General features: G+C 50.3%; 1 protein-coding gene and 1 long non-coding RNA gene across 4 annotated transcripts in view; one reads left to right on the plus strand and one right to left on the minus strand.

Moving 5' to 3' along the window:
• The window catches only part of NBAS (NBAS subunit of NRZ tethering complex), a 2,361,081-nt gene that overhangs the window by 722,628 nt on the left and 1,615,198 nt on the right, over positions 1 to 23,255 (plus strand). For all 3 annotated transcript variants that reach the window (XM_078647778.1, XM_078647779.1, XM_078647780.1), the window contains exons 27-29: positions 3,178 to 3,240; positions 8,280 to 8,402; positions 22,568 to 22,670. In XM_078647778.1, the coding sequence (XP_078503904.1) occupies positions 3,178 to 3,240; positions 8,280 to 8,402; positions 22,568 to 22,670 (289 nt within the window). The remainder of the gene's footprint in view (positions 1 to 3,177; positions 3,241 to 8,279; positions 8,403 to 22,567; positions 22,671 to 23,255) is intronic.
• LOC144762551 (uncharacterized) overlaps positions 1 to 23,255 on the minus strand; it is a 134,148-nt gene that overhangs the window by 51,594 nt on the left and 59,299 nt on the right. The window lies entirely within an intron of this gene.

Consider the following 23,255-nt stretch of genomic DNA (forward strand, 5'->3'; position numbering starts at 1 on the left):
TTAATGAAAATAATAGAAAAGGGACACACTACCCTGTCTTTCCTATACTCCCCAAACCAGGAGCAAGACACTTTTCTCTGCAGGATTCTTAAGAAGCCATTTGGCCTAGCCTTGGGGGATATTATACTGAGAGGCAACTTTAAATTGGTTTGGGACCCAGCCATTGACTGGAGTCTGCCCACTTTTAAGGTGTGGGGGCCATGCTTCACTCAAGAGGGAACTCACTGATTCAGGTTTAGCAGATGCTTGGCACTACTTCCACCCCGACGCCCAAGACTACTACTTTTATTCACATGTACACCATATATACTTTTGCATCGACTATGTAGTTGTCAAACATTCCCTCCTGCGCCATTTGAAAACGGTTCAGATATCTGAAATCTCTATTCCTGATCATGCTCATATTGAACTGATCTGGCTATCCAGGACAGGTCTCTATGGTGCTAAGCTATCCAGGCTTCCCTTCGGGAGTGCCAATGGCCGCCTCTAGATGCCCAGCTTGCACGCGATCTGGAGACGCCCTTCATGTTGCCATATGTCCACGATCTCGACAGCATAAATATCACTCATTCTTAAGCGGAGCAAAGATCCTGCTCAGTGCTCCTCCTAAGCCCTTTTGAATACTGATGCTAAAATATATACCAAAATGATTCCCAACCGCCTACAGTCGCTACTGCCAGGTTTGATTGACCATGATCAGGTGGGCTTTATACAATATCGACAAGACCCTGATAATCCCAGGTGCCTAGACCACCTGATAGAAAAGGCCCACATGCATAACATTCCTGCCCTTTTCCTATCCTTGGACGCAGAGAAGGCATTTGACAGAGTCAGCTAGGACTCCTTACACACTGTCCTCACCAAAATTGGGTCAGACCCTGTCATGATTAGCAAAGTCATGGCCTACTGTACCACCCAACTGCTATCGTCAGAGTAGACGAATATTCCACTGCCCCTATCGCGATCCAGCGCAGTACTCACCAGGATTGCACCTTGTCCACTCTTCTTTCTACCCTGGATATCCGCCTGTGCCAGTCTCTGGACATCATGGCATACACTTTGGTGGGCAGAGTCATTAAGATCCGCTCTATGCCGATTATCTTTTTATGACTCTGACTAACCCTATGCCAATCTTCCCTGCCATAGTCCAGCAGCTGCAAGAATTTGAACTTGCCTCAGGTTATTAAATCAATATGTCCAAGTCACAAGCCCTGAACCTCACTCTACCATCACACCTCCTTACAGCTTTGCAGGACCTGGTTCCTTTTCATTGGGCTAAGCATCATATTCGCTACTTTGGGCTCAATGTCACAAATTCCCTTACTGGGACTCGCGCTAACTGGCCCCATTACGGTAAGGCTATTTTGAAAGACCCACACAGATGGAAACCGTTTGATGCGTCCCAACCACAAGATATCTATGTGGTCAAAATTAATATTCTGCCTCGATCCCAGAGTGACTCCAAGGGTCAGTTGGCTGACATCCTGTGTGAGCTACAAGGACGCAACAACTTTCAGAGGCCTTTCTGCAGCTGCAACTGGACCTGCCTGAGCCTTGCGGCTGGTCTCTGCTGCAGTGATTCTGATCCCCAAGAGGGCCCCCTCAGGACCTCGACCCATGGCTGGCATCAGTGAGAGCTCCTCCTGAAGAAGGTGAAAATCCTGAGGTTTTTGCTCCTCACGATAACAAATGGGTCCATTTGTGCTGAAACTCTCCCATGCATGATAACCACCATCATGAAGCTCGAGTGAGACCTGCTCTTTGTGCCGACTGCAACAAACGATAACGCAAGACCTGCTCTTCAGCAATGACTGTCCACTACACGCAAATGGAACTCTACGCGCCTGGACTTGAGAAGTCCCCAGCTCAATTAAGATGAAACTTTTTTTATTTTAAACTGTGATGACGCCGTTACTAGGCTGCTTCATTTTAGAGGCATACACTTGCTTGGATACTGCCTGCATGCGCTTAATACATGAGACAGCCAAGCTGCTTTGTCATTGTGCTCAGCTTTTTATTATTTTTTGTATGTATTAATGGAGGCGGTGGTTTGAGATTGTGTGTACAGCATGAAGAAAAGACTGACAGAGCCATTAGTTCTCCAAGGCTCTATCTATTGGCTTTGCCAAAGCTTGCTTCATTTGTTTTGATATAAATTGCAAAACTCTGCTGATTTACAGTCGAGTTTTCGAACGCACAATAGGTTATTTATACAATTAGAGCTAGAATAAAGTCGTTTAATTTATATCCGCCTCCATCTGCATGCTTATATTTTTTTAAAGGAGATCAAGCCCCTCTCTGCAGAGAGCATCAAAGCGTAAATGAATTGAGTACACATGAATATTGTACACTTTAATAGTACACCGTGTGTGCCGATGTACAAGCCTGTAGCATCGGCTAAATTTCTGTCAAAGCTTTAAAGCTCATAAGTCAGATATATGAGCTTTTCTCCTGCACAATAACGACGGAAGTCATTTACCGTATTGTGCACCTATAATTGGCGTTGTTACGTTCACGTTGTTGGATTTGTGTCTGTCAAATGGGAATCCTGATCTACAGAATGAAAGTTTTTTTTTTTTTTTTTTTTACAAACGCAAAATTAGATACTAGTGTGGGAAAGTATGGCTACTCTGTCGACTTTTTCACATGATGAGTTAGTGTGCATCAGGGGAGGATAAATGGGAAGATAGGTCTGTCACATGCTTTTTGACTTTGCAAACTCTTGGGAACTCACATCAAGTTAGAAGATTGTTGGTGTTTCCAAGCCTAGAAGCACACACAAAGTACTCTAGCGAAAGATGGGGTGGGGAGGGGTAATTATGCTTTCTTGGTTGGAAAGGGAAGTCAGTACCTCGCATATGTAGGGTTTTGAAAGAAGGATCTTAACCACAAAGAAAATTATTTTCTCTGGAGAAAAGAGGAAAAACACATACTCAAATTCACATTCTAATCCCACTTACGGGTCAGAATATTTGTGACGCCGCTGCTTACTTGTGAATCGGCCGTAAGGTACTTTGTCCTTATGTATTAACTCGTTTCCCCGTAGAAACAGAATGGGTAAAACTCTTTGATAGAGCAGCCACTTCATGCATTGATTTGACTTCTTCTGTTGTTCTCCTGTGAATACTCCTTGTGTTCAACTACTGAGTTCATTTGACGTCTTTTGACTCTCCACAGGACCAATTCAGACACAACCAAGAGTCTCCATGACAGAGTGGACCAACTGGAACAAATACTCAGGTACAGTGAGTGAAGTTTCGCACGTTGCTGTTCTAAACTGAGGTGCAACAGCAAATCCAATAAAAACACATTAAAGTTTAACAAAAAGTGTTCTTTGGTTAATAGATTTGTATTTTTTTGTGCCAACACAATTACCAAGATTGTTTTTTCACTACATTCAAACTTTGGGATAAATGGGAGTTAAATGTCGACAGTATTGTTTAATGTAATGTCTTTTCTTTTTCAAAGTCTTATTCGGGTAGTTAAAGGCAAATATGCATATTTAGCTCCTTTAAATTTGGCCAAAAAATGCATAGTGGGATGATGATCCGTAATATTTTTGATCACCTTTACTCTTGTAAATCTCTTCTCAGGCCAGCACCCATAGGTGCTTTAATGGCACTTCTGGGATATCATCTAGGTCACGGATGAGCTTTCCTATGACAAGATGTCTATCCTAAATGCAGTTCTGTTGGGAACACCAGCCATATGTTTAATGAAATCATAGTGCATATGTGTTTCCAGAGAATATAGTTCTTTGTACGTGTCCGCTCCCAACACCCCACAAGAATGCAGATGAATCATGTTCCAAGTACCTATGGGAATTCCTGAACACCATGTACCAATGCTGAAAAATAATGTTCCATATGTTATATGTTATATAGAGATTTGTAGCGCGCACTGCTACTCAGGAGTATCCTTGTGCGGAGGGAGGTCAGTGACAGGAAGGACAGAAAGTTTAAACAGATTGCTTGAACAGATGTGTTTTGAGGAGTTTTTTTAAAGGTGGCTAGTTCTGTAGTGTGTCGCAGAAAATCAGGCAGAGCATTCCACATGGTGGTGGCCTTGACCACAAAAGATTGTCCCCCAAGTCGGGCTCATCGAAACCTGGGAATTACCAGCCGTATTTGAGAGGCAGAGCGGACAGAGCGACTGGGAAAGTAGTACGCAAACCTAGAGCTCATATAGGATGGGCATGGACCGTGAAGAGCTTTGTGTGTCAGGGTCAGAGTTTTAAAGCGCACTCGCTGAGCCACAGGAAGCCAGTGCAAGTTATTGAGCTGCTTGCGAACGCTCGTTCTCCTTGAGATGTTAAACAGGAGCCTGACAGCTGCATTCTGGATAACCCGCAGCTTCCCCAGGAGGTACCCAGGGATGCCGATGTACAGGGCATTAGCGTAATCAAAGCGCGATAGAATAAGTGTCCTGGCCACAGTCTCCCTGGCGGGACGGGGGAGCAGGGGAAAGAACCTCCTTAGGGCTTTGAGCGTGCCAAAGCACGTCCCTGAGAGTGCCAAAGCACGTCCCTGAGAGTCGTTTAATCTGTTCATGGAAGCTTAAGTCGGCTCCGAACCAGATTCCCAGGTTCTTGGCGCCACAACAGTCACCACTGGGGCATGGGAACCCCGCGGACCAGAGAGATTCTCTGAAAGCCGGAGGGAATTGGCCATAGAGGAGTATCTCGGATTTGTCCTCATTGCATTTGAGGCTTGCCTGCGCCAACCAAGCAAATACAGAAGACAGACATACCGATGTGCAGGGCATTAGCGTAATCAGGCGCGATAGAATAAGTGCCCTGGCCACAGTCTCCCTGGCGGGACGGGGGAGCAGGGGAAAGAACCTCCTTAGGGCTTTGAGCGTGCCAAAGCACATCCCTGAGAGTCGCTTAATCTGTTCATGGAAGCTTAAGTCGTCTCCGAACCAGATTCCCAGGTTCTTGGAGCCACAACAGTCACCACTGGGGCATGGGATTCCCGCGGGCCAGAGAGATTTTCTGAAAGCCTGAGGGAATTGGCCATAGAGGAGTATCTCGGATTTGTTCTCATTGCATTTGAGGCTTGCCTGAGCCAACCAAGCAAATACAGAAGACAGACATCGCTGGGCCACATCAGTTTGGAGATCTTCACCCTTCCAGGTGAAGAGAAGCTGGGTGTCATCGGCGTAAGCCATGATTTTGGCACCCAGCTTCTCTTCCAGATAGATCAAAGGGGTAAGGTATATGTTGAAGAGCAGGGGGCTCAGCGTTGACCCTTGTGGTACCCCAGTGGCCACTAGACTGGAGGACGAGAAGAAAGGGGGCATCCACACCTGTTTGAAGCGGTTGTCCAAAAAGGACCTGACCCAGGACAAGGCCACATCAGAAATGCCGATATCAGACAGCCTGGAGAGAAGCTGGAGGTGGGGTACCGTGTCGAACGCGGCAGAGAGGTCCAACAAAATCAGCGCCGCCCTGCCGCCCGTGTCCAGGCACTCTCTAATAGCCTCCGTAATCTCCACCAGCGCTGTCTCGGTGCTAAAGGATGTACTAAACCCGTATTGAGACGGGTGCAGAGCACCGGAAGATTCAACGAAGTTCTCCAGCTGTTTAAAGGCCACCTTTTCGCACACCTTCGCTAAGGCCAGGAGAAGGACAGAAGGGAGGGATCTGCTGAGGGCTTCTTAAGGAGAGGGAGGAGTTTGGCATGTTTCCATTGCTGCAGCACTCTACCCGATTGGAGTGAATCATTAACAAGCGCCTCAACAGCAGGAGAGATTATCTCCGCCACCCCACTCAGAACCCTCGCGGGACACGGGTCCGCTGGCGAGCCCGATTTTAGTGATTTCAGAATGGCTAAAACATCCTTTCCTTCCGCCAGAGAGAAGTGTGAAAAGAGTTGGCTAGGAGAGTTGATGCTACCTATCAAATTCCCACCACCCCCAAAGCAATGCAGAACAATCGTGTTCCAAGTACTGTGTCACCTCCCACTGCCCTGCAGCAATTGTTTTTAAAAAAGTGTCAGTTCCCCACGTCAGTCAATTCTACACCATGATCATTGCAGAACAATAGCATTCAGTGATTTTATATTGTTAAAAAGAACTCAAAAACCCATGTGTTTCGAGCTCAGCTTAATTTATTGTATGCTTTGAATAAGCCGAATGGATCAGTTCCTCATTTTGACTAGTTATTGCATGAAACTCCTACTTGGTGTATGGACGTAAGAATAATCGATAATGTCCTTTGCTATGTGTCTTGAAGCACCTAAAGGTGATTGAGCTGGATGCTTAATGGATACAGGCAATTATAACGCGCTTTCCATGGATTGGGTACTGTTGGGCTGCAAATAGGTTGGCCAAAGTGTCAATATATATTCTTATTGCTCCAAAGGTTGTTCAGTTGGGGACTTAAGGCTTTCTTACTCAAAGAACTTCCAAATGAGTATGAAGGACTCAGGGCATCGGAATTTAAACTATATCAATTGGCTGCAACTGGCCTGGAATCCTCCTGGAAACAAGAAGGACTCCTGTATAGTGTGTTCCTTCCTCACTCCCTCTTGCAGCAAGAAGCTCCATCCGATGCTGTGATTCATAGCTGCCTCAGAAGGTGGTTGTATTGCTCGACATGTCAAGCCATTCAGTCCATTGACCTCAACGCTGGTATTCCTAAACAACAGGGAGGTTTTTTCACCAGAGGAGAACTTGTTGCATGTCAAACAGAAGGATACCCTATGATAGGGAGCCTATTTATTGATGGGGTCCTTGTTACCACTGACATATTAACAGAAGGAGGACTCATTGGAAGACAATTCTTAACATTCAGAACAATAATAACAGTGATGCGCAAGCAATGGTTTATCATAGACAAAACCGCCAGACTCATGCTGTGCTGAACTCACTGTACATTTAGGGGGTTCTTAGATGACTGGCCAGCTAGGTCTACAGAGCACTACATGAATAAATGGGTATATCCCTTGTCAACTTCAGAGATAACTGGGAGTTCTTTATGGGAAGGGCATTCAATGATAGCGAACAGGTGTGAGCCTTGACCTATCCCCATAAAGTGCCTCATAATGCCACATTTGAATACATCAAATTCAACCTCCTGCACAAGATCTGTCTCACCCCAAGAAGGTTAAATAAGATATCCTGCAGCAACATCAGAGTGTCGAATGTCACTGGCCCATTTTATACACTTGATGTTGTCTGATGCGTTGGAGTCTTCATCGAGGCCACATTTAAGACTGAGATCACCATGGTTTCTATGGCTTTCGTGCACAGAGGGGATGCCAGACGAAATGCCCTGAAGACTGCTCAGTGGCGTTCCTTCCAGCAGATCTGGCAGCAGCTCCATCATCTGGAACAGTGCCTTTTGCCACAAACTAGATAAGATGACAGACCGCAGAGAAAAGGACATATATCTTTTTTGGTGGATGTCCACCTACTGCCCTTCTCTGACTATGGCCCTAAATCATCTTTTGACTGCTAATGGTCCCCCATCCTACACCCACTATGCCGGGAAATCGAACACCTAGGTGCACTTTCTGCCTCGCATATTCCTGAACCCATTAGGTACAAGTTAGGATGATACTGGTGAAGGGCATTGCAACATATTTGTCAATATACTCAAAGTAAAAGCTGCCCGAGTGTTCACCTAAACACTCCTGTAGGAATGCGTTCTGTTCTGTTCTAAATTAAGATCTGGATATGTGGTGTAGGCAGAATTACATGCATTTCTCATCCATGGCTCCAACTCGTGCTAATGCATTATACTTAACGGCAGTCACTCTTAAATGCCTTTTTCCTCGGCATCTGTATAATTTATATGCAGCTTTGCCAATTGCCACGATCGATGGACATGGTTTTCTTAGCTACTTTGAGTAATGGCTATAAGGAAAAAAAGTTCAATGGACTTGTGGCCTCCGCATGCTTTGTTGTTTTTATGAATCCCATGGAACAGATTCATTGCTTCAATCCTTAGGTTGCATCAAAGTTTGCCTCACAGTTTGAGAGGCACTAGTTCTTACTCCAGTAGTATTGTCTGCATGCCGTGGTCTATCTTGGTGAACTGAGAGGGCTTTCACTTGAAGATCTCAAGGAGAAGTCGAGAAACCAATTCTGAAGAAGAACTGTCACTCTGGCCTGTGGGCATGAATTGCCATTTGAAGCACTGTAGACTGCATCATCACCTTCACATATTACGAAAGGCATTTACTGGTCAACTAATTAGGCTATACCTTAATGCAAATAAACCCTGGGAACAATGACAGTTCAAGTGATACTTATTGGAAGTGATGTTTTTGCAGTGTTTCAGAAATCCTGGAAAAGCACGGGCTGCAGAAACCAATTTCATTTGTGAAAGAGACGCAGTCCAGCCCAGAGGAAGCGCAGAAGCTTATGATCCGACTGACCAGACATACAGGACGCAAGTAAGTGTGACCAATAGGTTGTATCACTGGGATGAATGGGTGATTTTGCGACTTATGTATTGTTGCTGTATTGCATGTGAATCCTTGGTGCAACTCTGAACATGGTGAGCACAGTGCAAATATACTGAAGTATGATCCTAAATTGGTTTAACAGGAAGGTAATCCACCTACTTTAAATCAATAACAACTAACATAGCTAAATCAGCATTTTGTTATTAGTGTAAATGGAAAATACTCATTATGTTGTGAATTAAAGCACCAATAGTGAATATCTATTGTTGTTATTGCTGGTCTCTCTTAGTTAGCTTAATTGACAAGCATTGAATATAAAATAAGAATACCTGTAAGCAAACTTGTAAGTGGCAAATGTACACAGGCCCTGACACACTCTCTCACTCTGCAAGTCCTCTTCTGAAACATAATCCTACAAACAACTGCTACAGTAAATAGGCAAATATGCACATTTTTTACAGAGGAATCTGTGCCAATCTTTCCATAATGTGAGCTAAGGCAGAAAATTCTAGCACAAGGGATAGGTGGGTAGGCTAAGGTATCATCAGCCCATATATACCACCAAAGCAACGTTGGTGGTGCATAGTTGATTTTATAACATTTGCACAATTTGCTGCTATAGAGAAGCAACGCTTCTGGGTGCTGTATGAAGCCATGGATTCTGTAATATGACTTTACAGCCCACTGCTGAACACTACGCAAGTTGTCATAGACCCACTATGTGCAATATTGTTTTCGTAGTAAAAGGCTGTAATGCATCATATTTAACAGTAAAAAAGAAAAATATAAGCACTGGAAGGTGAACACATGAGGAGGGGACTCCCCTCTCACAGACATATTGCTGCATTCCTGTGAGCAGGGTGGGGACACACGGAAGGGAAAAGGATGAGACTTCTTTTACTATTCAAAATCACATCTCAGGGAGGAAGATAGGGCTGATAAGAGAATCATAACGGGTAGTGCTTTGGATCTGGGATCAACCTTTTGAGGCACGTATCACTGTGACTGACATCCAGGTGTGAACTCTGGTCACTCCCATGAATTGTGTTGTGGACAATCAGCTTCAGAGTCGTGCCTGCTGTGACAGACCTCTTTAATGAAGGAAGGTGACAAGGAGAAGTGCCCATTTCAAATGAAGCAGAACCCGAACATAAAACTTCAAAGACTAAAACCCTGAATCACATTTGGTGCCTGGACAAGGACTATAAGAAGGGGAGGCTGAGCCCTAAAAAATGAGTCATCTGCCAAGCAGCCAGTTGGCCTGTGTAAGAAGGGGAAGCTCTGCAAGACTTCTGCCTGTGAGCATGACTGAGGGCCAAGGCCTGCTAGAGCTGGGTGAGCAGACGTAACCTAGAAAAAACAAGACCACCTGCTCTGGAGCACCAGCACCTGCCTGCTTGCCAAGACCAGTGTGTTCTGTGAGGAAGAGAGCGTGGTCCAAGTGGGAGCCCTACCGTGAGGACTCCCTGTGAGGATTCGCTGTGCACCAATTGGGTTGTAACCTGTGTACAAGACTGTTTTTGGTGACCCCCATATGCCAGGAGAGGGCTGCAGTAGACTACTAAGCTCCGAGCACTGTGAGGTCTCATCGCGGTGACCCCTTATGCCAGAAGGGGCCACCTGGAACTTAATTGGGCTGGAGCATGAGACTTTTGTCTGCCTTGTCTAGGGCGATCGCACTGAAGACTCTGTGCCTAATAGTGAGCAATGTGGCAGCCCCGTATACCAGAAGGGGCTGTCGATATAGCTGTAGCCAACAGTTCAGATCGTGGCCCGGACATAAGGATTACTGCAGTGACCAGCAAGCCTAGCCCTCCAACTGCATCTGACTGTTTACCCAAAGATCGTAGGATGTCGCTGAGGATGTCAGACCTTCACCTAAGCTCCAGTCAGGAGCCAGAGAACTTCTCCCGTCCCCCCACCCCTTTGCTAGGGGAAGTGCAACTTAGTTTTTGTGTACCCCAAGCAGGAGCTGCTCCAATCACTGAAAAATGTCCGGCAGCGCTGCTCAATAGGAAAAGCCTGCACAGCCAGGTACAGCTGCGTCCATCACAAGCGGCCCGGCTTCGTCACATGGAATACAGACTTGGAAGCACCCGAGTAGAGGGCTCTCGCTGCACCGCTGAACATTGCCAACCCGCCAGGGCGGGTTAGACTGCACCAGGTCTTTTGGAGCATCAAGGGATTCACTGCTGAAAGTGCTCTAGCACCGTAGATGCTTTTGACTAAAATCCTGAAGAGTCAAAAGGAAATTCTAGAGTACGATCTAATAGTTTGCATTCCCTGATGCAGCCACAAGTGAATGGGGAATAATCCTAAACACGTTACATCAAGGAGGGTGGACAGGGATTTGCCTGACAACTACTTGAGCCCAGTCCTCAAGGGGGATTGTGTTGTTGCTTCTGCATATCGTATTCCTTTGCAGGTATAGCCTTAGAAATAAATCTACTTTTTCTTATAAAAGCAAGTTTTTGGCTGGTCATTGATTTATTGTTTGTACTGTTTGGATTTTTGAGCTATGAGTTTTGTTCACTGACCTTTATCTTCATCCCCCTGAGGGAGCCTTGACTGTTCGGCCACAGCTATCACTGAGAGTCAAGTGCAGAAAGGTACTTGGCCTAGTTGATGAAAATCCCTTTTAGGATCGGCCCCAGGACATCAGGAGTAAATAGTCTGAACCACCGCGGTTGGGCCCAGTATCCTCTGCATACCCCGTGGCCATCTGAAAGGGTTATGACACCATGCCACTATAGCTCCATCAAGTTCTTTGGTCTTTATATTAGTTAGGATACGATTAGGAAATTACTCCAGTCCTACAGCAGGTAATAAGTGAGTTTGGCTGGATTCAGGAATTAAAACAGGTCAATGTTTTTGCACAAGATATTCATAATATATTTTCCTTCAGGATATAGCATATACCTAAAACTACATACATGTGGGATTCTTCATGTTTTAGAATGTGTGGTCCATTGGCCTTCGAGAGGCTGAATGCGGGCGTTGTCAAGAGCCATCTGTATGCCAATGGTATTTCAGAGACTTCCGCAGTACCATTTTCTCTGCAAGCTGAGGGTACTGCACATACATCTCCCAAAGCCCTTTGGTTCTTCTATTCAATTTGAATTGAGTATTATATTTAGTGTGTTTGTCCCTGTTAAGCCTCTGCACTCTTAAAGTTGCTAGCACTGAAACAACCTCTTCAGCTTGTAGAATTGGGGTATTGACTGCACCTTGCACCAATCTTCCTCCTTCAGTAGTTTTCTAATGACTAACGGATCCTTTGGGCTAATACTTCATTCCTACCCAATGTATGTAGCTGGGTTTCATTCCTCTTAAAATATTTTGGTGTCTAGCTTCTACCTGAGTCAGAGAGTTCCTGAATTGTTTGGTTCTTAAAAGGACCCTCATTATTAAAATCAAGGACTGAATATCAGAACTGGCGTCCTGAGCTTTAGTTGCCACCTTGTGCTTCCAGCAAGGCTCTTTCAGAGGATGAAAACTGTCAGTAGGCCTATGTGTCCCAATCCATACAGGCCCAACATGGGTCGGTATTATTCTTAGGGGGCACTATCCCCTTCCACAGGGCACCTTTAACAATGTGCGGCAGGTGCAGAGGAACAGTGTGCCCTATTACATATATTGTGATGCCTTCAGGACAGCCGTAAACTCGCGGCTGCTGTGACGGCTAGCCTTTAGTGAAGGAGGGAGTGGCTGTTTGAAACAGCTTCGCTGTCTTTCACAGTGCAGGTGATTCCTGAGCTGCACCTAAAAGGGTCCGGAGTTCCCCCTGCAGGTAGGTGCAGTGAGTGATTGCTCCCTCCTGCAGGGGGTTCTTGCGAACACCTTTACCCTTCCAGCCCCCTCCACAGTCAGTGCACCTCCTGACAGCATCTTTACTTCTGTGCCCATGTTCATGCTACCATTGAAGATCATGGGGTCCCTCAGAACCTGGGTCTGTATAGTATGAGCTACAATGTGTTCTGTCCGGTTATACAGTTGCTTAGTGTAAACAAGAATTGCTGTAACGAAACCACGGAATAATCCTCGAGCTGAAGCGTACAGCAATCAATTTGTGGCACTCCTTTTCAACAATCAATGGAAGTCAACACAAGACATACAATTGTTATTCAATGTATACTTTCGAATTCATATTTTTTAAATAATGATTCCTTTTGCATATTGCAATGTTCTGTGGCTTCGTTAGATCAATTTTTGTTTACACTAAGCAATTGTATTACTCGACAGAACACATTTGTAGCTCCTACTGCACGGTAATACTACAGCCCTGGAATAGAGCCAAACTATGCCCTCGTTTGTATGGGGCCACGCCCCTTCAGATGGCACCAGTGCTGCATGTGTGCTGGCTCTGTGTGCATTACAGAAGGGGATGCATAAACATCTGTGACTCTGTAAAACCAATCTTCCCCAGGGGCGCCTATGCCCGTTGAGCTCCTGTGGCGGTCCCTTCCTGTGGCGGTCCCTTGTTGCTCACTTGGGGATATTGGAAATCTCCTGGACCTAGAGTGTTATGGGAGGATGTTTAAACAAGCATTGGAAATGCAATAGGGCTCGCATTAGAAAAGTTTGAACTATTGGTCTTATAAATGATTTTTTTTTATTTATGTGTTATTTGTTGAAATAGCTAAATTAATAACTTTGTCAATTACAATGCCAATAGTTATAACTTTCGCAAATGTGACACCTATAGCATTTGTAATGCAACATGTTTTGTATTTACGTGACTTAGATGTATTGATATTACAAATAACAATGGCTTTTAATTTTTTTAAATAATTTATTTAATTTGTAATGGCAAAAGCTTAAACTTTTGTAAATAACTTTTGTGAAGATTATGTTAAGTGTTTTTTATTGTGACGAAAATCCAAGAACAGAAGTGAAATATTAACATCTTTTTGTGATTTGTAATAAAGCGTAAAGCTTGAAAACAGCTTGAAACATTGAAAGAACATATTTGAACCAGTGATGCTGGGGTGGCGCTGAGTAGTGCTGTGGTGGTGCTGAGTGATGCTGTGGTTGCGCTGAGCGATGCTGTGGTTTCGCTGAGTGGTGTGTGCATCAGTGGAGCTTAGTGGGTGCATTGGTGAAGCTGTGTGGTGGGTGCATTGGTGGAGCTTAGTTGGAGCATCGGTGGAGCTGTGTGGTGGGTGCTTCGGTGGAGCTGTGTGGTGGGTGCATCTGTGGAGCTGTGTGGTGGGTGCATCTGTGGAGCTGTGTGGTGGGTGCATCTGTGGAGCTGTGTGGTGGGTGCATCTGTGGAGCTGTGTGGTGGGTGCCTCGGTGGGGCTGTGTGGTGGGTGAATCGGTGGAGCTGTGTGGTGGGTGCCTTGGTGGAGCTGTGTGGTGGGTGGATCGGTGGAGCTGTGTGGTGGGTGCATCGGTGGAGCTGTGTCGGTGGAGCTGCGTGGTGGGTGAATCGGTGGAGCTGTGTGGTGGGTGCCTTGGTGGAGCTGTGTGGTGGGTGGATCGGTGGAGCTGTGTGGTGGGTGCATCGGTGGAGCTGTGTCGGTGGAGCTGCGTGGTGGGTGCATCGGTGGAGCTGGGTGGTGGGTGCATCGGTGGAGCTGTGTCGGTGGAGCTGTGTGGTGGCTGCATCGGTGGAGCTGTGTGGTGAGTGCATCGGTGGAGCTGTGTGGTGGGTGCATCGGTGGAAATGTGTGGTGGGTGCCTCGGTGGAGCTGTGTGGTGGGTGCCTCGGTGGAGCTGTGTGGTGGGTGCATCAGTGGAGCTGTGTGGTGGGTGCCTCGGTGGAGCTGTATGGTGGGTGCCTCGGTGGAGCTGTGTGGTGGGTGCATCGGTGGAGCTGTGTCGGTGGAGCTGGGTGGTGGGTGCATCGGTGGAGCTGTGTCAGTCGAGCTGTGTGGTGGCTGCATCGGTGGAGCTGTGTGGTGGGTGCATCGGTGGAGCTGTGTGGTGGGTGCATCGGTAGAGCTGTGTGGTGGGTGCCTAGGTGAAGCTGTGTAGGTGGAGCTGTGTGGTGGGTGCCTCAGTGGAGCTGTGTGGTGGGTGCATCGTTGGAGCTGTGTGGTGGGTGCATCGGTGGAGCTGTATGGAGGGTGCCTCGGTGGAGCTGTGTGGTGGGTGCCTTGGTGGAGCTGTGTGGTGGGTGCATCAGTGGAGCTGTGTGGTGGGTGCATCGGTGGAGCTGTGTGGTGGGTGCATCGGTGGAGCTGTATGATGGGTGCCTCGGTGAAGCTGTATGGTGGGTGCCTCGGTGGAGCTGTGTGGTGGGTGCATCAGTGGAGCTGTGTGGTGGGTGCATCGGTGGAGCTGTGTCGGTGGAGCTGTGTGGTGGCTGCATCGGTGGAGCTGTGTGGTGGGTGCATCGGTGGAGCTGTGTGGTGGGTGCATCGGTGGAGCTGTGTCGGTGGAGCTGTGTGGTGGCTGCATCGGTGGAGCTGTGTGGTGGGTGCATCGGTGGAGCTGTGCGGTGGGTGCATCTGTGGAGCTGTGTGGTGGATGCCTCGGTGAAGCTGTGCGGTGGGTGCATCGGTGGAGCTGTGCGGTGGGTGCATCGGTGGAGCTGTGTGGTGGGTGCATCGGTGGAGCTGTGTGTTGGGTGCATCGGTGGAGCTGTATGGTGGGTGCCTCGGTGGAGCTGTGTGGTGGGTGCAACAGTGGAGCTGTGTGGTGGGTGCCTCGGTGAAGCTGTATGGTGGGTGCCTCGGTGGAGCTGTATGGTGCGTGCCTCGGTGGAGCTGTGTGGTGGGTGCATCGGTGGAGCTGTGTGGTGGGTGCATCGGTGGAGCTGTGTGGTGTGTGCATCGGTGGAGCTGTGTTGGTGGAGCTGTGTGGTGGCTGCATCGGTGGAGCTGTGTGGTGGGTGCATCTGTGGAGCTGTGTGGTGGGTGCATCTGTGGAGCTGTGTGGTGGGTCACTCGGTGGGGCTGTGTGGTGGGTGAATCGGTGGAGCTGTGTGGTGGGTGCCTTGGTGGAACTGTATGGTGGGTGCCTTGGTGGAGCTGTGTGGTGGGTGCCTTGGTGGAGCTGTGTGGTGGGTGCATCGGTGGAGCTGTGTGGTGGGTGCATCGGTGGAGCTGTGTCGGTGGAGCTGTGTGGTGGGTGCATCGGTGGAGCTGTGTGGTGGGTGCATCGGTGGAGCTGTGTCGGTGGAGCTGCGTGGTGGGCGCATCTGTGGAGCTGTGTGGATATGTGCATCTGTGGAGCTGTGTGGTGGGTGCCTCGGTGGAGCTGTGTGGTGGGTGCATCTGTAGAGCTGTGTGGTGGGTGCATCTGTGGAGCTGTGTGGTGGGTGCATCTGTGGAGCTGTGTGGTGGGTGCCTCGGTGGGGCTGTGTGGTGGGTCAATCGGTGGAGCTGTCTGTGGGTGCCTTGGTGGAGCTGTAGGGTGGGTGCCTTGGTGGAGCTGTGTGGTGGGTGCATCGGTGGAGCTGTGTGGTGGGTGCATCGGTGGAGCTGTGTGGTGGGTGCATCGGTGGAGCTGTGTGGTGGGTGCATTGGTGGAGCTGGGTGGTGGGTGCATCGGTGGAGCTGTGTCGGTGGAGCTGTGTGGTGGCTGCATCGGTGGAGCTGTGTGGTGGGTGCATCGGTGGAGCTGTGTCGGTGGAGCTGTGTGGTGGGTGCATCGGTGGAGCTGTGTGGTGGGTGCATCGGTGGAGCTGTGTCTGTGGAGCTGTGTGGTGGGTGCATCGGTGGAGCTGTGTGGTGGGTGCATCGGTGGAGCTGTGTGGTGGGTGCCTAGGTGAAGCTGTTTAGGTGGAGCTGTGTGGTGGGTGCCTCGGTGGAGCTGTGTGGTGGGTGCATTGGTGGAGCTGTGTGGTGGGTGCATCGGTGGAGCTGTATGGTGGGTGCCTCGGTGGAGCTGTGTGGTGGGTGCCTCGGTGGAGCTGTGTGGTGGGTGCATCGGTGGAGCTGTGTGGTGGGTGCATCGGTGGAGCTGTATGATGGGTGCCTCGGTGAAGCTGTATGGTGGGTGCCTCGGTGGAGCTGTGTGGTGGGTGCATCGGTGGAGCTGTGTGGTGGGTGCATCGGTGGAGCTGTGTCGGTGGAGCTGTGTGGTGACTGCATCGGTGGAGCTGTGTGGTGGGTGCATCGGTGGAGCTGTGTGGTGGGTGCATCGGTGGAGCTGTGTCGGTGGAGCTGTGTGGTGGCTGCATCGGTGGAGCTGTGTGGTGGGTGCATCGGTGGAGCTGTGCGGTGGGTGCATCTGTGGAGCTGTGTGGTGGATGCCTCGGTGGAGCTGTGCGGTGGGTGCATCGGTGGAGCTGTGCGGTGGGTGCATCGGTGGAGCTGTGTGGTGGGTGCATCGGTGGAGCTGTGTGGTGGGTGCATCGGTGGAGCTGTATGGTGGGTGCCTCGGTGGAGCTGTGTGGTGGGTGCATCGGTGGAGCTGTGTGGTGGGTGCCTCGGTGAAGCTGTATGGTGGGTACCTCGGTGGAGCTGTATGGTGCGTGCCTCAGTGGAGCTGTGTGGTGGGTGCATCGGTGGAGCTGTGTGGTGTGTGCATCGGTGGAGCTGTGTTGGTGGAGCTGTGTGGTGGCTGCATCGGTGGAGCTGTGTGGTGGGTGCATCTGTGGAGCTGTGTGGTGGGTGCATCTGTGGAGCTGTGTGGTGGGTGCCTCGGTGGGGCTGTGTGGTGGGTGAATCGGTGGAGCTGTGTGGTGGGTGCCTTGGTGGAGCTGTATGGTGGGTGCCTTGGTGGAGCTGTGTGGTGGGTGCCTTGGTGGAGCTGTGTGGTGGGTGCATCGGTGGAGCTGTGTGGTGGGTGCATCGGTGGAGCTGTGTCGGTGGAGCTGTGTGGTGGGTGCATCGTTGGAGCTGTGTGGTGGGTGCATCAGTGGAGCTGTGTCGGTGGAGCTGCGTGGTGGGCGCATCTGTGGAGCTGTGTGGATATGTGCATCTGTGGAGCTGTGTGGTGGGTGCCTCGGTGGAGCTGTGTGGTGGGTGCATCTGTGGAGCTGTGTGGTGGGTGCATCTGTGGAGCTGTGTGGTGGGTGCATCTGTGGAGCTGTGTGGTGGGTGCATCTATGGAGCTGTGTGGTGGGTGCCTCGGTGGGGCTGTGTGGTGGGTTAATCGGTGGAGCTGTGTGGTGGGTGCCTTGGTGGAGCTGTATGGTGGGTGCCTTGGTGGAGCTGTGTGGTGGGTGCATCGGTGGAGCTGTGTGGTGGGTGCATCGGTGGAGCTGTGTGGTGGGTGCATCGGTGGAGCTGTGTCGGTGGAGCTGCGTGGTGGGTGCATCGGTGGAGCTGGGTGGTGGGTGCATCGGTGGAGCTGTGTCGGTGGAGCTGTGTGGTGGGTGCATCGGTGGACTGTGTGGTGGGTGCATCGGTGGAGCTGTGTAGGTGGAGCTGTGTGGTGGGTGCATCGGTGGACTGTGTGGTGGGTGCATCGGTGGAGCTGTGTGGTGGGTGCCTCGGTGGAGCTGTGTGGTGGGTGCATCGGTGGAGCTGTGTGGTGGGTGCATCGGTGGAGCTGTATGATGGGTGCCTCGGTGAAGCTGTATGGTGGGTGCCTCGGTGGAGCTGTGTGGTGGGTGCATCAGTGGAGCTGTGTGGTGGGTGCATCGGTGGAGCTGTGTCGGTGGAGCTGTGTGGTGGCTGCATCGGTGGAGCTGTGTGGTGGGTGCATCGGTGGAGCTGTGTGGTGGGTGCATCGGTGGAGCTGTGTCGGTGGAGCTGTGTGGTGGCTGCATCGGTGGAGCTGTGTGGTGGGTGCATTGGTGGAGCTGTGTGGTGGGTGCATCGGTGGAGCTGTGTGGTGGGTGCATCTGTGGAGCTGTGTGGTGGGTGCCTCGGTGGAGCTGTGTGGTGGGTGCATCGGTGGAGCTGTGTGGTGGGTGCATCGGTGGAGCTGTATGGTGGGTGCCTCGGTGGAGCTGTGTGGTGGGTGCATCGGTGGAGTTGTGTGGTGGGTGCCTCGGTGAAGCTGTATGGTGCGTGCCTTGGTGGAGCTGTGTGGTGGGTGCATCGATGGAGCTGTGTGGTGTGTGCATCGGTGGAGCTGTGTCGGTGGAGCTGTGTGGTGGCTGCATCGGTGGAGCTGTGTGGTGGGTGCATCGGTGGAGCTGTGTGGTGGTGCATCGGTGGAGCTGTGTGGTGGGTGCATCGGTGGAGCTGTGTGGTGGGTGCATCAGTGGAGCTGTGTCAGTGGAGCTGTGTGGTGGCTGCATCGGTGGAGCTGTGTGGTGGGTGCATCGGTGGAGCTGTATGGTGGCTGTATCGGTGGAGCTGTGTGGTGGGTGCATCGGTGGAGCTGCTTGGTGGGTGCATAGGTGGAGCTGTGTGGTGGGTGCATCGGTGGAGCTGTGTGGTGGGTGCATCGGTGGAGCTGTGTGGTGGGTGCATCGGTGGAGCTGTGTGGTGGGTGCATAGGTGGAGCTGTGTGGTGGGTGCATCGGTGGAGCTGTGTGGTGGGTGCCTCGGTGGAGCTGTATGGTGGGTGCCTCGGTGGAGCTGTGTGGTGGGTGCATCGGTGGAGCTGTGTCGGTGGAGCTGTGTGGTGGTTGCATCAGTGGAGCTGGGTGGTGGGTGCATCGGTTGAGCTGTGTGGTGGGTGCATCGGTGGAGCTGTGTCAGTGGAGCTGTGTGGTGGCTGCATCGGTGGAGCTGTGTGGTGGGTGCTTCGGTGGAGCTGTGTGGTGGGTGCCTCGGTGGAGCTGTGTGGTGGGTGCATCGGTGGAGCTGTGTGGTGGGTGCCTCGGTGGAGCTGTGTGGTGGGTGCATCGGTGGAGCTGTGTAGGTGGAGCTGTGTGGTGGGTGCATCGGCGGAGCTGTGTGGTGGCTGCATCGGCGGAGCTGTGTGGTGGCTGCATCGGTGGAGCTGTGTGGGGGCTGCATCGGTGGAGCTGTGTGGTGGGTGCATCGGTGGAGCTGTGTGGTGGGTGCATCGGTGGAGCTGTGTGGTGGGTCCATCGGTGGAGCTGTGTGGTGGGTCCATCGGTGGAGCTGGGTGCATCGGTGGAGCTGTGTGGTGGCTGCATCGGTGGAGCTGTGTAGTGGCTGCATCGGTCGAGCTGTGTGGTGGCTGCATCGGTGGAGCTGTGTGGTGGGTGCTTCGGTGGAGCTGTGTGGTGGGTGCATCGGTGGAGCTGTGTGGTGGGTGCATCGGTGGAGCTGTGTAGTGGGTGCATCAGTGGAGCTGTGTGGTGGGTGCCTTGGTGGAGCTGTGTGGTGGGTGCCTCGGTGGAGCTGTGTGGTGGGTGCATCGGTGGAGCTGTGTGGTGTGTGCATCGGTGGAGCTGTGTGGTGTGTGCATCGGTGGAGCTGTGTGGTGGGTGCATCGGTGGAGCTGTATGGTGGCTGTATCGGTGGAGCTGTGTGGTGGGTGCATCGGTGGAGCTGCTTGGTGGGTGCATAGGTGGAGCTGTGTGGTGGGTGCATCGGTGGAGCTGTGTGGTGGGTGCATCGGTGGAGCTGTGTGGTGTGTGCATCGGTGGAGCTGTGTGGTGGGTGCATCGGTGGAGCTGTATGGTGGGTGCCTCGGTGGAGCTGTGTGGTGGGTGCCTCGGTGGAGCTGTGTGGTGGGTGCCTCGGTGGTGGGTGCATCGGTGGAGCTGTGTGGTGGGTTCATCGGTGGAGCTGTGTGGTGGGTGCATCGGTGGAGCTGTGTGGTGGGTGCCTCGGTGGAGCTGTGTAGTGGCTGCATCGGTGGAGCTGTGTGGTGGGTGCCTCGGTGGAGCTGTGTGGTGGGTGCATCGGTGGAGCTGTGTGGTGGGTGCATCGGTGGAGCTGTGTAGGTGGAGCTGTGTGGTGGGTGCATCGGCGGAGCTATGTGGTGGCTGCATCGGTGGAGCTGTGTGGTGGCTGCATCGGTGGAGCTGTGTGGTGGCTGCATCGGTGGAGCTGTGTGGTGGGTGCATCGGTGGAGCTGTGTGGTGGGTGCATCGGTGGAGCTGTGTGGTGGGTGCATCGGTGGAGCTGTGTGGTGGGTGCATCGGTGGAGCTGTGTGGTGGGTGCATCGGTGGAGCTGCATCGGTGGAGCTGTGTGGTGGGTGCATCGGTGGAGCTGTGTGGTGGGTGCATCGGTGGAGCTGTGTGGTGGGTGCATCGGTGGAGCTGTGTGGTGGGTGCATCGGTGGAGCTGTGTCGGTGGAATGACACATAGAGGGGAGAGACGGCCGGTGGGGAGTGTTATAGGAGAGTTGAAAGGCTTAGGTGAAAGGAAGAGTCCGGTATGAAGCAAAGACTCTAGTGAAGGAAAGGGCAGGATGACAAGTTGAGTCCGTGAAATGCCAGTGGAGAGTGCCACAATGAGAGACATAAAGATTGTGATGAAATAGGGGACTGGGTGAGAAATGGAGATCCTCTGGTGAGAGGAGGTACAGAATGACGAGGGGAGAGATAGTATGTGAAGTACCGGAGGGGAGGGTGGGGGGGCTATTAGAAGAGCGTGAAAGCAGAGACTCTGGTGAAAGGAGGAGTCCAGTAAGCAGTCGCAAACCTCTGGTGAAAGGAGGGACAGTGTGACCAGGAGAGCTGAGAGAGAGCATTGAGTACCGGTGGAAGAGCCGTAATGAGATTGAATGGATGAGATGGAGGAGAGTGAAAAGGCTGGGATGAAAGAGGGGCCGGGTGAAAAAAACTGAGGCCATGTGGGGAAAAGAGGGACAGTAGACCCGGAGAGGCAGCCCATGGGGAATGCCATTAGGAGCGACTGAAAGGCTGAGGTGAAAGGAGGAGTCCGTCGAGAAGCAGAGACTAGTGAAGGAACGGGCAGGATGACCAGGAGAGCGGAGAGACTGAAAGACTGAGATGAAAGGAGGAGTCTGGCAAGAAGCAGAGACTCTATGCAAATATGTAGTGAAAGCGACTCCGATCTTAAACAATTAAAGGCACTCTAAAAGTCAAAGCGTTGCCGTTTAGAATTAAAACAAGAAGTGAGTAAACGTGATTACAAGGGAGGAAGGGTGAGGAGACGCATGGGGAGCAGCAGGCCGTGCAGTGAATAATTAGGGGAGGAGAAATGCCGGCCTGAGGCAGAGCGCACGCTGAGAAGCTTGTGGGAGGGGAGCTGGGCTGCCTTTGATGTGGTAATGCCAGGCAGGCAGGCAGGCGGCTGGTGGCATTGTGCACGCGCTTTTTAGGGCTTGCGCTTGCGCAATGCCCTAAAAAGCACATGCACTGCAAGGAATCGCCAGTTGAATCGCAAGTAGTTAAACTCTGTTTAAGCCACAAAAGAGCTTCGCCAGCTATGCTTATGCGCATCAGCAGGCGAGCCCTAAAAATGATGAACACAACTATTAATTACCACAAGTAATTGTCTATCGGCAGATTCATCAAAGTAAAATCGTCTCGCAAAGGGCCAGATTCCGGCCCTTTGCGAGCGCTATTTTTGCATTTTGGATTCATCATCCCAAATGCAAAAATCACAATTACAGAACTCACTAAATTGCGAAGAATAGCATTTAAGGAACTCAATTAGAGATTCCTTAAATGCTATTCATGAACCTTTTAAAAATTGCGAATTCGCTATATGGGGCCGCTATTTACCGCGAAGTGTAACTTCGTGGTAAATAGCGAAAAGTTAGAAAAATGCACTTTAGTGCATTTTTCTAAGTTGTATGTTACACACACACATGTCCTTTGGACATGTGTGTGCGCAACACCTGTGTACATTTGCATTTCAGGGGGGCTACAGGGTGTCCTTTGGACACCCTGGCACCCTTGAAATCGCTTCCTTATTTGCGATTCGCTAATTGCAAATCGCAAATAAGGAATGACTCCCCATTAGGAATGAATGGGCCTTGAGGCCCATAGGAATGAATGGGAAAGCCATTCCTTATTTGCGATTAGCAATTAGCTAATCGCAATTAAGGAAGCAGTAGAAATCACAAAATTAATTGCGATTTCTACATGCATCCCGTTTTGCGAGTCTTTAATAGCGATTCCTTAATAATCGCTATTAAGGACTCGCAAAAGAGGACAATGATGAATCTGGGGGTTAGTCTTTTTTTATTCGTCTCTCGCCCCCCTCTGTGATGACCTACTTTAGAAAGTTCTCTTCCTTTCATCACTTTTATGAATCACAAGCTTCAGTTAGTGCAAGTGACAAAATAATTGCACTTTGAATTATTTCTGGCACTCTAATTTCAAGCTTTATTTTTTTTGCTATTTTTATACACACTTCTGTCGTTGGTTTGTAAAGGTTTCACACAGTCACTCTATTTTCTATTTTTCAGACAACCTCCTGTTAGTGAGAGTCACTGGAAGGGTTTACTTCAAGATATGTTAGATATGCAGCAGAATGTATACAAGTGTCTGAATCGTGATACGTGTTACGAGGTAAGCCTTTTGTTTGCTCGTTATAATTCCTTGCAGATGACTATATAGATACAATTAGAAATGAAACCTGTGTTCAGTACATTTTTTTTCTTTTAACTTTGCCAGTATCTGCTTAAAAAAGGGGGTGGGGGGGGGAGAAAGATTGAGTTATTTCTTCAATAGAACCCAAAATATTATTTTGCGTGGTGGCGGAATGATTTCCTGCTCCTTTTTAATCACTAAGTGAGCATACTAAGAGTTTGATATATTTAGATGCATTTAATACTCCATGTGGGTTTCGATATTTGTTTTTACTGAATACATCGATACGGACAACACAAAATACCACTGTAGCAGGTGTTAACAGATTTTATGGTTTAAATCTTTTATTCAATTTTCAAGTAAATAACAACAGACGCTCAGCTCCCTCAGAACAGTGCAATGAGGACATCTAATGTCGCAAGAAATAGCATTACAAAAGTAAGATGCGCGGAGCGGGTCTACAGAGAAAAACAATAAGTGGGAGTAGGGAACACAAAATAAACATTAGAACCCAACTCTACCCCCCCCCCCCCGCCCCCCGCCCCCCTCGTCCACGAACGGGTG

The sequence above is a fragment of the Lissotriton helveticus genome, chromosome 6 (genome assembly GCF_964261635.1).
Source record: "Lissotriton helveticus chromosome 6, aLisHel1.1, whole genome shotgun sequence".
NCBI lineage: Eukaryota > Metazoa > Chordata > Amphibia > Caudata > Salamandridae > Lissotriton > Lissotriton helveticus.